At 38.7% G+C, this 13,636-nt stretch overlaps 2 protein-coding genes across 3 annotated transcripts in view; one reads left to right on the top strand and one right to left on the bottom strand.

Annotated features, from left to right (window-relative positions):
* Positions 1 to 11,592, top strand: part of LOC129740437 (glutathione hydrolase 1 proenzyme-like) — a 36,704-nt gene extending 25,112 nt beyond the window's left edge. For both annotated transcript variants that reach the window (XM_055732109.1, XM_055732108.1), the window contains exons 4-15: positions 1,882 to 1,943; positions 2,025 to 2,099; positions 3,697 to 3,897; positions 3,965 to 4,037; positions 4,217 to 4,417; positions 4,512 to 4,758; positions 4,825 to 4,969; positions 5,035 to 5,080; positions 10,815 to 10,984; positions 11,089 to 11,159; positions 11,218 to 11,331; positions 11,398 to 11,592. In XM_055732109.1, coding sequence (XP_055588084.1) covers positions 1,882 to 1,943; positions 2,025 to 2,099; positions 3,697 to 3,897; positions 3,965 to 4,037; positions 4,217 to 4,417; positions 4,512 to 4,758; positions 4,825 to 4,969; positions 5,035 to 5,080; positions 10,815 to 10,984; positions 11,089 to 11,159; positions 11,218 to 11,331; positions 11,398 to 11,544 — 1,552 coding nt within the window. In that variant the 3' untranslated portion in view covers positions 11,545 to 11,592. The remainder of the gene's footprint in view (positions 1 to 1,881; positions 1,944 to 2,024; positions 2,100 to 3,696; positions 3,898 to 3,964; positions 4,038 to 4,216; positions 4,418 to 4,511; positions 4,759 to 4,824; positions 4,970 to 5,034; positions 5,081 to 10,814; positions 10,985 to 11,088; positions 11,160 to 11,217; positions 11,332 to 11,397) is intronic.
* Positions 11,593 to 12,724: 1,132 nt separating this feature from the next.
* On the bottom strand, positions 12,725 to 13,297 carry LOC129740440 (cytochrome c oxidase subunit 6A, mitochondrial). Its single transcript, XM_055732113.1, has 2 exons — positions 13,131 to 13,297; positions 12,725 to 13,042 (listed from the first exon to the last, which is right to left on the bottom strand). The coding sequence occupies exons 1-2, from the start codon at positions 13,222 to 13,224 to the stop codon at positions 12,810 to 12,812; spliced, it is 327 nt and encodes a 108-aa protein (XP_055588088.1). The 5' UTR covers positions 13,225 to 13,297; the 3' UTR covers positions 12,725 to 12,809.
* Between the last annotated feature and the right edge of the window lie 339 nt (positions 13,298 to 13,636).

The raw sequence follows: 13,636 nt of genomic DNA, 5'->3' as shown, positions 1-13,636 counted from the left end.
AAGTATACCATATTTTTTTGGGTTTTTTTTATGTTTGTATAATCCACATGCTTTATTAAGTTTAGCTTATCATCGACTTGAACTGCTAAATACTTTATTTGACGTACTCTTTCGATCACACATCCGCCAATTAGCAGACATGGGCAATTCACAATTTTGCGGTTGCCTATTATCATCCAGTTTGTCTTATCGAGATTTAGACATAATTTTCTTTGTTTCAGAAACTCAGTAATGTTTTCCAGATCAGCATTTGCCTCATGCGTTATGAGTTCTAAGTTTTTACCAGTCCAATAAAACACTGAATCATCAGCAAGGAGTTTCAGGTGACCGTGTTGTAGGCACATTTTCAAGTCGTTGATGTATAGAATAAATAGAATTGGCCCCAGGACACTTCCTTGAGGGACACCTAACTTATTTTCTTTGTACTGAGAGTAGGACGAGCCAAACTTTGTCCGTTGCATTCTCTTTTCCAGGTAACTTTGAAACCAGTTTAAGACCATGCCACTTAAGCCGATTCTTGCTAACACATCCAACAATTTCAGTCGATCAATCGTTTCAAACGCTCTCTTGAAATCAAGGAAAACAGCAACTGTGTAATAACCATTTTCAACATTATCTTTCCATTTTCGAAGTATTGAATTAACCGCCGTTTCAGTGGAATGATGTTTCCTGAATCCGGAATGTTCCTCAATCAAAATATTTTCCGATTCAATGAACTGTAGCAATTGCCGTTTTGTATGCCGTTTTGTAATTGCATGGATTTGTATGACACTGTCTACAAATTTATCATTGAATTTCTCCGCAATTTCCAATTCGTTCGTAATCTCAACTCCATTAAAACAAACTGATTCAAGTTTTGCACCTCCTGGATTGACCAAACGTTTGATCGTTTTCCATAAGAGTTTTCCGTCATTTCTGTTTCTGTCTAACTCCTCTTGAACTGATTGATTTTTCGCTTCTTTTATTTTCTGAGAGTATTCGTCTCGAACAGTTTTGTACTTTAGCCAATTTCTCTCACATTTTTGACGAAGAAACTGGCTGTACATTTGATCTCTTCCCCTTTTCAGCAGACGAAGGTTACTAGAGTACCACTTATTAGACATTTTTCTGTTTACGCCTCGTTCGTTAACAAGCGCATTGATACTATTCTTCAGTAATGAATCAAAACCTTTAACTGATTCGTTAAAATCACAGCAAACCAATGAACCCAATCCGGATTCAAGAATTCGACAGAAATCGATTTTGTTGTACCGACTCCAATCTTTTACAACTTGAAATTTTTCCGATGTATTGTATTCCTGACTAAATCCAATAAAGACGCTTATTGATTCATGAAAGTTATGAAACATGTTTGAAGAAGTGAATGTTCTGAAGACACTTAAGAGATAAGATAAAAGACAAAGGCGCTACGAAAAAAGTTCCAATTTTAGCCCTTTTGAAAAACTGTGAATCGGTAGCAAGGTCCAGCCTATGTCTGTGTGGCTTGGTCTTCGAATTGCTTCCACGGCCGATGGTTCGTCGAGGGAAGGCATCCAACCTTCAGAGACCTACAATGGTTGGCAATCCACTCCGCTTGCAATAGTCTCTTCAGGCTGCAACTGCAATTAGGCTTGATGCTGAACACGCGATAAGAGACACGTGTCTAGCTTAATGTGAAATATTCGCTATCAAGGTTTTCACTTTGATAAGACTCCGCCAGATTTGCATCCTATCAACACAAACAGAATTGTAGGTGGGCAAGCAATGTTGCTTCGAATAACCTACAACCCTATTTTTTCAATAACATTTGCTTTATTTAATAAATCTTATAAGCAAAAGCCACATGTCAATACATTTAAATCAACATGTCCCATAAGCACCAATCTTTTCTTCAAATTTCAGAGACATCTTCCAAAAGAATGGATCAGTCATCGACGCCACATTGGCCACGATGTTTTGTGCAGGTAAACTATAAAGTCATCATCATCATCTCCATCATAGCTGTCTTAACCACTAACCGTTGCGTCTTTTTCGCTCTATCGCAGGTCTTTCAAATATGCAATCGATGGGCATCGGAGGGGGATTCATTATGAACATCTACATAAAAGATGAACAGAAAGGTAAGAGATACACAATCGATTTAAAGTTTATTTAAGTTTAAGTTAATTTTATAACAGATATTTTTTATCTACAACCGGAATTCATTTAACTTTTTTGTAAGTTGAATATGAACTTAATTTATGGTCAAAAGCAAAAATATAATTTTTCAGACCGAATTGAAAGCTATCTACCTTCAGTTCAGTATCGCTGTAAGCACTGAAAATCCGGGTGCAACCTAACGCCTGTACTAAAAAAAGAGATAAAATTTCAATATGTAAAAAAATCGCGTAAAATAGTTAACTTTGTTATCTTATTTTAATCGCCGCTGGGATATAGTCTTATTTAATTTTTGGCATTTCGGCGAGTTGTGAAAATTCAAGGTAGAATATTTAGAAAGAACATGAAAGTATTATAGGTGGAAAGATCAAAGCTAGAGCGCTTTGGGGAGAAGAAATTGAATAGTTGGTGAAAATGTGAGCAGGGCTTTTGTTTTGTGAACAGCTTTTGAACTACTTGCGTGATTCTTTGCCGCGCGCCGTTTCAATGTTGATAGGAAGCGATGAAGAAACCCATCGCATTCCTACCCACATTGAAACACGGACGGGTCGAACACATGAGATTGTGTCCGACCGGGCAAAAAATCACCCAAGCAGCGCTCACATGTGCTGTTCTATTGCTAAGCCAATTCTATCGATGCGTGATTTTTTGCCCGGTCGGACACAATCTCATGTGTTCGACCCGTCCGTGTTTCAATGTGGGTAGGAATGCGATGGGTTTCTTCATCGCTTCCTATCAACATTGAAACGGCGCGCGGCAAAGAATCACGCAAGTAGTTCAAAAGCTGTTCACAAAACAAAAGCCCTGCTCACATTTTCACCAACTATTCAATTTCTTCTACCCAAAGCGCTCTAGCTTTGATCTTTCCACCTATAATACTTTCATGTTCTTTCTAAATATTCTACCTTGAATTTTCACGCTGAAATGCCAAAAATTAAATAAGAATAGTTAACTTTGAAAAATTGTAGTAAATTCATATTTCGTTGTATCAAAAATCTGAATACAACAAAATGTTAGAATTAGAATAAATTTGGTAGTCATATTGTTTTAAAAACTTTACTACCCCTCAAACAGTCTTTACAAAATTGAATGAAAAGTAGGTTTTCCAGACCACTTTTTTAAACTTTTTATGACCCTTTCATTAAAAAAAAATTTTAAAAATATTTCTTGACTTCATTATGTAGAACGTTACTTAACTTTAAGCCTAAGATAGATATTTTTTTGAGTATGTAATGCACGAGCTGCAATAATTTTTCTGAGGCATGTTATCTCGGATTTTTTTTCTTTCCTGCTGAATAACGAGAAAACTAGTAGCTTTAGCTGTATATAATGTTCCAAACATATTTTACTGAAATTACAAGGTTTCTAGTGATATATGTTTCGTTGTAATCGGTTAAATATGAAGTTATAACGATTTAAGCTTGGAGTGTCAAATTGACACTCCTAAGTCTGATAAGGGTAACGAAATCTAGTGCGGATGAGGGTTAAAGAGTGTGACAAATCATTCAAAATTATATGAACACTCGTTTTTTTTTTAATTTATTAATTCTCATGTCGCAGCTTACACCCTGGATGCTCGAGAAATATCGGCGAAGGCAGCCACCGAAGACATGCATCTGGAAGATCCCTCGACCACTAATGAAGGGCCCCTTTCGATAGCCACACCGGGGGAATTAAAGGGTTACTGGGAGGCTCACCAACGATTTGGCAATCTTTCCTGGAAGGAAATCATGCAACCGAGTATAGATTTGTGCCGCAGTGGTAAGAACACATTTTGTTCCTCTCGATCTAATCCAAACTTTAAAAAATATTTTAACATTTTCGAAAGGATTTGAAATGTCTAAGCACATGTACGATTCGCTACACACTAACTCTAAAGTGAAATTCGATCCACAGTTACGGTAAGCTAAACTTCCACCCGATTTGAGCTAATATTTTCCACTTGATCATAATGGCATAATACCCGGTTCATTCTTACATAAATTAACGAAACTGTTGCAACCTAATCGATACAGTTCACTTTCACTATCCGGTTTCTTTATACATATGACCTTTTTTCTGTGTCGTTACGTACCAACAGCCAAATGTATGTTGATGAGAGTACCAACGCTTTCTACACACCCGGAACTATAATCAAACCGGATCAGCTCTGTAAAACGTTGGAATACATAGCAGAGCATGGAGGGGACACTTTGTATCGCGGAGAGCTAGCAAAGCAGTTCGCAGAGGATCTGAAGGATATGGGAAGCATTATTACCCTTGAGGATTTGGAAACGTATAAGTAAGAATATGACCTGATTGTAATGACACTCAGGACACACAGTTTTTCTAAAGTTACTTAGAAAATTTTCAATTTTTTAACATAAATTTTCCAGAGTGCGATGGAACGAGTCAATTCCAATCGATATCAATGGCGACAGCATGTTTGTGATACCGGCTCCAGGAAGTGGCGTGCTCGTTGGACTTATTTTCAACATCCTGAAGCGTTACAATTTTAAGCCAGAAGACTTGGCGTCTGTGAATGCAACGATTTTAACCTATCATCGTATAATCGAAGCGTTCAAGCATGCCTACGGGAAACGCACCCACATTGGGGATCCCGAGTTTGTGGACGTTGAAGATGTGAGTGCAATGTATGTAGGTTTGAGGAAAAAAATACAGAGATTAACCGAGGTTTTGATTTATCAGTTTTTAAGAGATCTAATTTCACCAGAGTTTGGAGAACAAATAAGACTGACTATAGATGATAATAAAACTAAAGAAGACCCCCGAGACTATGGAGGAGAGTTCTTTATCAAGGATAGTACGGGAACTGCTCATATTTCGGTATTAGGTAAGACTTTGGGCAATTTTTCATAAACTTTCGGCTTAAGGCAATTGTTTTGTTTTATATTTCAGGACCTAATGGAGACGCGGTATCTGTCACCAGTTCTGTAAACTTCTAGTAAGTTTAAAATAATTGTTTTTCCCACTACATTTCCTGCAATAACAAATCTAAACATTTCACATATCGAAAGCATTTGCTTTGTTATGTCTTCCGATATGAAGTGCACTTAAAAACGATCGTTTCTCCAATCACCCTGCCATATGGTGTGAATTATGATCCCACAGGAGATCGGAGTCAAAACAATTTGAAAGGCATCGTATTCTGCTTCGAATATTTATCGCTAGAACAAAACGTGTTTGATCTTCAGCTAAGGGATAGGTCAACGTTGAATTGATATGTTCAACCCCTCCAAAGCTGTTTGCAAAATATCCGCTTCGGGAAAATTTGTTCTAGTTTCTTAATATTTCATAATTAAGAAGGTTTTAAAAAACAATTTTATTTTCAAATTATTTGTAATTTCTGTCAGCTTTGCTGTATCAAAGTGTTTCATTGATCTTTGGAATTGTTAAAAATAATTCTATTCTTCTTCCGACGATGTATAAATATGATGGGGTCCGATAAATTTAAATTTTTTATCGCTATTCCGGATTTTTCGGTAGAGAAAAATATTACTAAAAAAAATGGCATCAGATTTTAATTTTGCATCACTGTATCTCATATCTCAATTAACCGATTTTGTAAACTCAAATTTTAGTTTTTTTCTCGTTAATTTGATCATCATTTTTATAAAACATACAGTACCGTTCATAATTGTATAGAAATTGAAAGCACGCGCACTATCACTTCGAATTTGAACTTCCATAACTTTTTTCTCTAATGATATTTTTTGATCAAATTTTCTGCGTTAGATAGATCAACTATCACACTATTATACCACAAAATATTAGCTTTCTGGAGTTTGTGTGTCCTGAGATACAGAAATTCTACGAAAATCGGACTTTTTCGATTTTTATCATTCAAACTGCATTATCTCAGAAACTACACTACATTTTTTATTGAAATTTTGCAGAGTGATTGTTGAAGTATAAAGCTATCATGTCTGTAGTTTTCAAAAAATTCTATCGATGGGATGAAAAGTTATGCGAGGTACAATATTTCAGTCATGAACCTAAAAATGCGATTTCTATAGAATTTTGGACGATTCATGAGAACAATATCGTTTCCATCCAAAAATCAGTCAAAAAATGTCCGGCAAAAGCAATAAGAAAAGAAACAATGAAATAAATAATCTAATTTTGTTTTAAAACCAAAATCTCGCGATATAGTTTTGATCTTTTGTTTGAAATAGATTAACTGGTTGTTAAACATAAAATAGGATTTTCCTATGGAAACATTCGTCCAAAATTCTATAGAAATCGCATTTTTAGGTTCATGCCTGAAATATTGTACCTCGCGTAACTTTTTATCCCATCGATAGAACTTTTCAAAAACTTCAGACATGCTAGTTTTATGTTTCAGCAATCACTCTGCAAAATTTCAATAAAAAATGTAGCGTAGTTTCTGAGATATTGCAGTTTGAATGATAAAAGTCCAAAAAGTCCGATTTTCGTAGAATTGCTGTATCTCAGGCCACACAAACTCTAGAAAGCTCAAATTTTGTGGTATAATAGTGTGATAGTTGATCTATCTAACGCAGAAAATTTGATCAAAATATATCATTAGAGAAAAAAGTTATGGAAGTTCAAAGCCGAAGTGACAGTGCGCGTGCTTTCAATTTCTATACAATTATGAACGGTACTGTACTTGGTCTTTAAAAAATCTCAGTTGTTCAATATATTGGAATGGAGATGAAGATGATCTGAATGTGTGTTTCAGATCGTATTAACCCGAACAGCTTTGGAAGGTTAAAATTTATTGTAAATAGTCAAATTCAAGTCTAAACAGTACAATTTGGATATCTCAAATCTACGACCCATGTGCATCAAGTTATGTCGTTGTTATGCCATTCGACCTTAAGCTCAAATACCGTTTCGCTAACTTGATGTATGCGCGAGACATTTAGTCATCAACCTGATAACAAGTGTTTTCCTTATGATATCTCCGAAACTTCAACAAGTGACTGTAAGTGTCTAAAGTTGATATTTTAGAGTAGTTACACTTAAGTCGTAAGGCGGATTACTTTAAAATAAAAAAATAAACCCGCGACCCTGTTTTAGATACACACAGGCCTGAGCTCGAAAAAGTGGGAACTGCAGATCTCGCACCTTACACATCTAAAGAACTACTGAGCCTATTTTTACAAACTTAGCACCATTGAATGAATTATTTATAGCCTCAATTATTTTTTTAATACAAAACTTATTTGTAAAAAATAGGTATTTTGAGCAAAGTATGAACGCGTAGAGGGAACTTTTTTTTGTTGAATGAGATGTTTAGAGAGATGTACCGAATATTCGTTGGGTCGAATGCCGCCCAAAAACCGTTACATCGAATATTCGTTTGGCCGAATAGTTGAAAAGCTCAATATGCGGTACATCTCTATAGAGTACTGGACAAAATAAAGTACCGACCAATGCATTAAGTTTTGATTGCTTGTATCTATTGTTTTATTTTTATTTATTTACATAGTATTCCGTCTCACGACATAACTTGACGAACATAATTCCTAAAATTCACTCGGTCCATGGCAACCGTTCTCAAATTTCTCGGACACCCCACGTTCGCCAGATCACCCTCCACTTGGTCCAACCACCTCGCACGTTGCGCTCCCGCTCGTCTTGTTCCTACCGGATTCGTAGCGAACACCTGTTTTGCAGGACAGTCGTCCGGCATTCTCGCAACATGTCCCGCCCAGCGTATCCGGCCAGCCTTCACCATCTTCTGGATACTGGGTTCGCCGTAGAGTCGCGCGAGCTCGTGGTTCATCCTTCGCCTCCACACTCCGTTCTCCTGTACGCCGCCAAAGATGGTTCTTAACAGTCGTCGCTCGAATACTCCGAGTGTCCGCAGGTTCTCCTCGAGCGATATCCATGTCTCGTCCATGTCAGGTTACACTTCGTACGAGGGCTAATTCTTCTCGACCGCAGTTGTTTGTGGAGTTCATAGTAGGCACGACTTCCGCTGATAATTCGGCGCCGGATCTCACGGCTGGTGTCATTGTCTGCCGTCATCAGTGAGCCGAGATAGACAAAGTCTTCGACTATCTCCAGCTCGTCGCCGTCGACTGTAACCTTGTTATTGCTGGACAAGCGGGTTCAGTCGGTCTCGAATTCGCAGGCCAGCATGTACTTCGTCTTGGACGTATTAATCATCAACCCAATCCTTCCTGCTTCCGGTTTCAGTTTGCGGTAGATTTCCTCCACCGCCGCAGATGATCTGCCGACTATAACAATGTCATCGGCAAAGCAGACAAGTTGACTGGATCTGTTGAAAATCGCCCACCGCTCGTCGAATAACACCTTCTAGCGCCACGTTGAACATCATGCAGGATAGACCATCACCTTGTCGAAGCCCCTGCGCGATTCGAATGAACTCGACAATTCACCCGAAATTCGCACACAGCCCTGCGTTCCATCCATCGTCGCCTTGATCAGTCTGATCAGCTTCCCGGAAAAGCCGTTCTAGTCCATGATTTTCCATTGCTCGTTACGCTCGATCGTGTCGTATGCGGCTTTGAAGTCGATGAACAGATGGTGCGTAGGGACTTGGTGTTCACGGCATTTTTGGAGGATTTGCCGTAATGTGAATACCTGGTCCGTCGTTAACCATCCCTCCATGAAGCCGGCTTGATGACTTCCCTCGAATCTGTTTGCTTTGGCGTTAGGCGGCGGATTAGGATACGGGACAACACTTTGTAGGCGGCATTGAGGACAGTGATCGCTCGGTAGTTCTCACAGTCCAATTTGTCGCCCTTCTTGTAGATGGGGCATATTACCCCCTACTTCCACTCCTCCGGTAGCTGTTCTATGCCCCAAATCCGGACTATCAACCGGTGTAGGCAATCGGTCAACTTATCCGGGCCCATTTTGCTGAGCTCAGCTGCAATGCCATCCTTCCCAGCCGACCTGTTTCTATTTAGCTGGCGAATGGCTTTCTTAACTTCACTCATCGTTGGGAGTGGTTCCTTTACGTCGTTGGCTATGCCGGCGATGTACCTTCCCCCACCGTCTTGATGTCTTGCATGTGCACCGTTCAGGTGTTCATCGAAGTGCTGCTTCCACCTTTTGATCACCTCACGATTGTCAATCAGGATTCCCATGTCCTTATCCCGGCACATTTCGGCTTGCGGCACGAAGCCTTTTCGGGATGCGTTGAGTTTCTGATAGAACTATCGTGTTTCTCGGAAACAATGCAGCTGCTCTAGCTCTCTTCCTCCAGATGGCGCTTTTTATCCTGGAAAATTCGGAATCGCTGCCTCTTCCGCTGTCGGTGATTTTCCACATTTCGACGGGTGCCTCATTGCACTACTGCCGCCCGCACGGCTTTCTCTTCGTCCATCACCCTCCTACACTCCTCGTCGAACCAGTCGTTCCGTCGAGTTCCCTCCACATAACCGATGACGTTCTCCGCAGCACTGTTGATGGGTGTCTTGATGGTATCCCAACAGTCCTCGAGAGGGGCTTCGTCAAGCTCGCCCTCTGCCGGCAGCGTTGCTTCGACCGATTGCGCGTAGTCTGCCACGACCTCAGGTTGCTTCAGTCGTGCGATATTTAACCGAGGCGGGTGCCGGTTTCGTGTGTTGTTCACTACGGCGCATCTAGTTTTGGGCGCATCATCACCATCACCAGATAATGGTCTGACTCGATGTTGGCGCCTCGACAGGATCTCACGTCGATGATGTCCGAGAAGTGCCGGCTGTCGTGGTAGATCTGTGATTGCGTTTGGTACGGTGATCTCCAGGTGTACTTGTGTGGGAGGCGGTGCTGGAAAAAGGTACTACCTACGGCCATTCGTTTGGAGGAGGCGAAATCTATAAGTCTGAGGCCGTTTTCGTTGGTCAGCTGGTGCGCGCTGAACCTTCCAATTGTCGATTTGAATTCCTCCTCCTGACCGACTAGATTTTCAACATAAATTTAAAATTCTTTGAGCATTTGATTTTCACGATTTTAATTTCTTTAACAACTGTGTTGAAGACTGCTGACTTAATTTTTTTTAAAATTAAGATTCATTTTTATTAGAAACCTTTGCAATACCCTCAAAATTCCAGTATTTTACAGAACACGAAAAATAAAAACATCTATAACTTTTTTTTCCTCAAATGTTTTTTCATATCTTCATTACAGAAACTAGTTTCAAAACTACTTGCGATCTTCGAGAAAGTTGATCATTCAGTTAAAACCTTTGCTTTTGAAAACCTAATAGGATATTCTACAGTTTTGCTAAAATGAATTTTTAACAATCTTCAAAAGGTACCCTGAACCCATGAGCTCGTAGAAATTGAAATAAAGTTGCATATTTGGATTCATCGATCCCAAATTAGTCAACATCAGTTCACATTCTTTGTAGATACATGTGAATTGTAAAATTTGTTGCCTTGTGTTAACGTGGTAACTTGGTAATCGCATAGACCACCTGAGACACGGATTCGATATCCATCTCGGCACTGGGTGTTAAATGTTAATCTTAAGTTGTTCCCGTTTATTCAATCAGTAGAAGCTTAAATGGGTTAAGACGGTGACGGTATATTTTTTTTTTAAATCCCTTCCTTATACTTGACCGTTTCGAAATAAAAAGGAAACAAGACAGATTTCAATATTTCTACATTTTATACCGGAAAAATCTTTTCGAAAGTTATAAATAACGTTTCTTAAGTCTACACGTGGTTCACATCAATTTCCTATCTCATTTCCAGCTTTGGAGCTGCACTAACCGGGAAGAGGACCGGCATAATAGTTAACAGTGGAATGGACGATTTCTCATCACCTGGATTGAAAAATTATTTCGGCCTTCCGGGTTCGGAACGAAATTACATCCGACCGCAGAAACGTGCACTGTCATCGATGGCTCCAACAATCGTTGTAGGTTGGTATCGAAACAATATTTTCGGAACAGAATTTTCCTGTTTCCGTTCTTGAAAAAATATTTCTGAGAACTCCTCTATGCTTCATATGTCTTTTACATTTCAGGCAAGGACGGCAATGTCAAATTGGTTGTCGGAGCAGCTGGTGGCACTAAAATTACTACAGCAGTAGCAACGGTATTTTCTTCTTATACGAAATGTATATATTTTTAAAACGAACGTTTTATTTATCCAGATTATCATGAAATCACTTTGGTTCGACAGCGATATCAAAGAAGCAGTAGATACCCCTCGATTTCATCATCAGTTGATTCCGATGGCATTGCAGTACGAGTATGGTAATCTAGAGGTAAGCGTTACCTTTTACGAATTCGACCGTTGCTTATTTGCATTCAAACGTATGACACATCCACAGGACGTACTGAAAGGTCTCGAAGCGAAAGGTCACAAAACATTCCGATATCGAGAGCGTGGTTCTATTGTTTGTGGTATATCGCAAAATGACACGGGTATTTACGCCAATGCTGACTTCCGGAAAGGTGGCGACGTTGTTGGTTATTGATAGAAAAGTTGAATAAAACTCTAAATTTGAAAAAATCGTTTTGTTGTATAAGATATCACCTAATGTTGGGCGCATACATTTCACGCTAGGTTTAATTCAATTTATTCATAATGGTGCTGGTAATAAACTTTTATTTGCAAAGAAAAAATGATGGCCTCAAATTGCCTAAGATAGTTCTATAAACACTGACTCTACAAAAGTGTTGCTCTTGCATTTTAAGCTACAGTCTAAGTCGATACCATTAAAACAGACTTATGAAAAAGATTAAATCCGATCTTAAACCAAATTTAACGTGTTGAATTGAGCTTTAAATTTAGATTGGTTTTGTTTTTGTTCGGGTCTAGGTTTAAATGATTAAGATGTTTTTGATTGTCATTTCACTTCATTAGAATATCATTTCTTAAGTTGTTGGTGAATTGAGGGAATGATAAGTAACGTTTATATGCTGATATAAAAACGAATAACTAAATTAGAATTTAAGCAACAAAAGATGCTGAATGTTCGAAAAAGGAACATTATCTAAAAATCAAATACTATTTAGATTTCATTCACAAAAAAAAATCACTGGAAGTGTTCATCAAGAATTGAAATTTGGCGCAAAAAGTAGTGTTAACGTCAAGCTTCTATTTCTTATAGCCAACATGAAAATAACCGTTAGGTAGTTAACAAAGTACACTCAAAAGAAAAGCATAGTAAAATTACTAGATCCGTGGTTTTTAATGAACAACACACAGCCATATGTTGATTTCGGCTGCGCATAGTAGTTTCGACTATGTTCATAGTAAAATGTCAATGAAATCATGAGTTCGTTTACATCGTGCATAGCAAAATTAACGTGTTCAATTTTAAAAATAGTTTGTGTTATGATAGTAATAAGCATAGATAGCATGATCCTCTTATAAGAGTAGGTATGGAGTAGGTATGTCTTGAATTTGAGCACGTGGGACCGTGTAATGTAAAATTAATTTTTTGTGTTTTTCTTGGAGTCTGGAATAATCTTTGACCATCAAAATAATAAATTTTCAGTTGCCCAATTTCATAAATTCAAACCTGTAATCACAAATTAAGCAGATTGCTTGATTCATTTCAATGACTGTTTAAAAAGATGAACTGAAACCTACCTAACGAAGAAATCCGTTTCGAAGTTAAATATGCGTTCTCTATGTTCAAATGATTCAGATAACTTTTAGGCTTTTATTCCATTCTGACTTTTGTATCCTAATAACATTAAAGACTTTCCTGTGGGAATCCCGCGTCGAGTCGCATTAATGCTCATAGCCATCCTTCAGGGCATTGGCATGGGCGTTGTGGAACAAGCTCTTCTGGCCTTCGCCCCACGGGAAACGCTTGTTACGGATGCGCAAATGCTCATAGGCAATGAATTCCGGACGGGCATGGCCGTGTTCAGCTTCATGTGCCAGATAAGCGTTCAACATGCACAATCCAACGGCTGGAATGGCCACGAAGAAAGACAGGTTCTTCCAAACCTTATAGCCGCCTATCGGAAAAGGATTACAAAGATCGTGACTCTAGTTACATAACCTTCCGGAAAGCAAGGATTCAGGAATATGTAAGAATTTACTCACCTCCGTGTCCACCGGCTGTGGCAGCATGGGACTGGGCCTGGCGAGCCGCAGATTGCGAGATGGCACGGCGCAGAACGACATTAACCAGCGACATTTTTAAACAAGAATTTGTGAAACTCTGCGACCAGCAAATTTTACCACTTTACCACTTCTGTCAAATAAAGAAAACGAAAACAGCTGCGAAAAAAGCTCTTTTGAAATGAAAACGATAAGAAAAACGATATTTTGTTCGCTGTCGAGGGACAACCCAGCACAAAATAAAACGCCTAGATGTATACAGTGAGGCACTTCGGAAAACAAAAAAAAACGAAAAAAACCTGTTTTACACTGAAAAATTTGTTTACGCATACATGATATGTATTTTCGACAAATTAACAGGGCGTTCGTAAATTGATTTTTTGGGTGATGCATCGATATTTTGGTAGATGTCAAACCTTCCAATGCTTTTGCATACAGTTTGTTTAATTTACGAACGCCAGCATCGATAGAAAAAATCACTTTGATAG

Source organism: Uranotaenia lowii, chromosome 1, assembly GCF_029784155.1.
Source record: "Uranotaenia lowii strain MFRU-FL chromosome 1, ASM2978415v1, whole genome shotgun sequence".
Lineage (NCBI taxonomy): Eukaryota > Metazoa > Arthropoda > Insecta > Diptera > Culicidae > Uranotaenia > Uranotaenia lowii.
This window is presented reverse-complemented; position numbering and strand designations above follow the sequence as displayed.

What these genes read in the sequence shown, in the direction of transcription:
- LOC129740440 (XM_055732113.1), bottom strand. Translation starts at nt 13,224, where the DNA reads ATGTCGCTGGTTAATGTCGTTCTGCGCCGTGCCATCTCGCAATCTGCG. An exon ending in CACAGCCGGTGGACACGGAG is followed by an intron (nt 13,043 to 13,130) that starts GTGAGTAAATTC and finishes CTTTTCCGATAG; the next exon opens with GCGGCTATAAGGTTTGGAAG.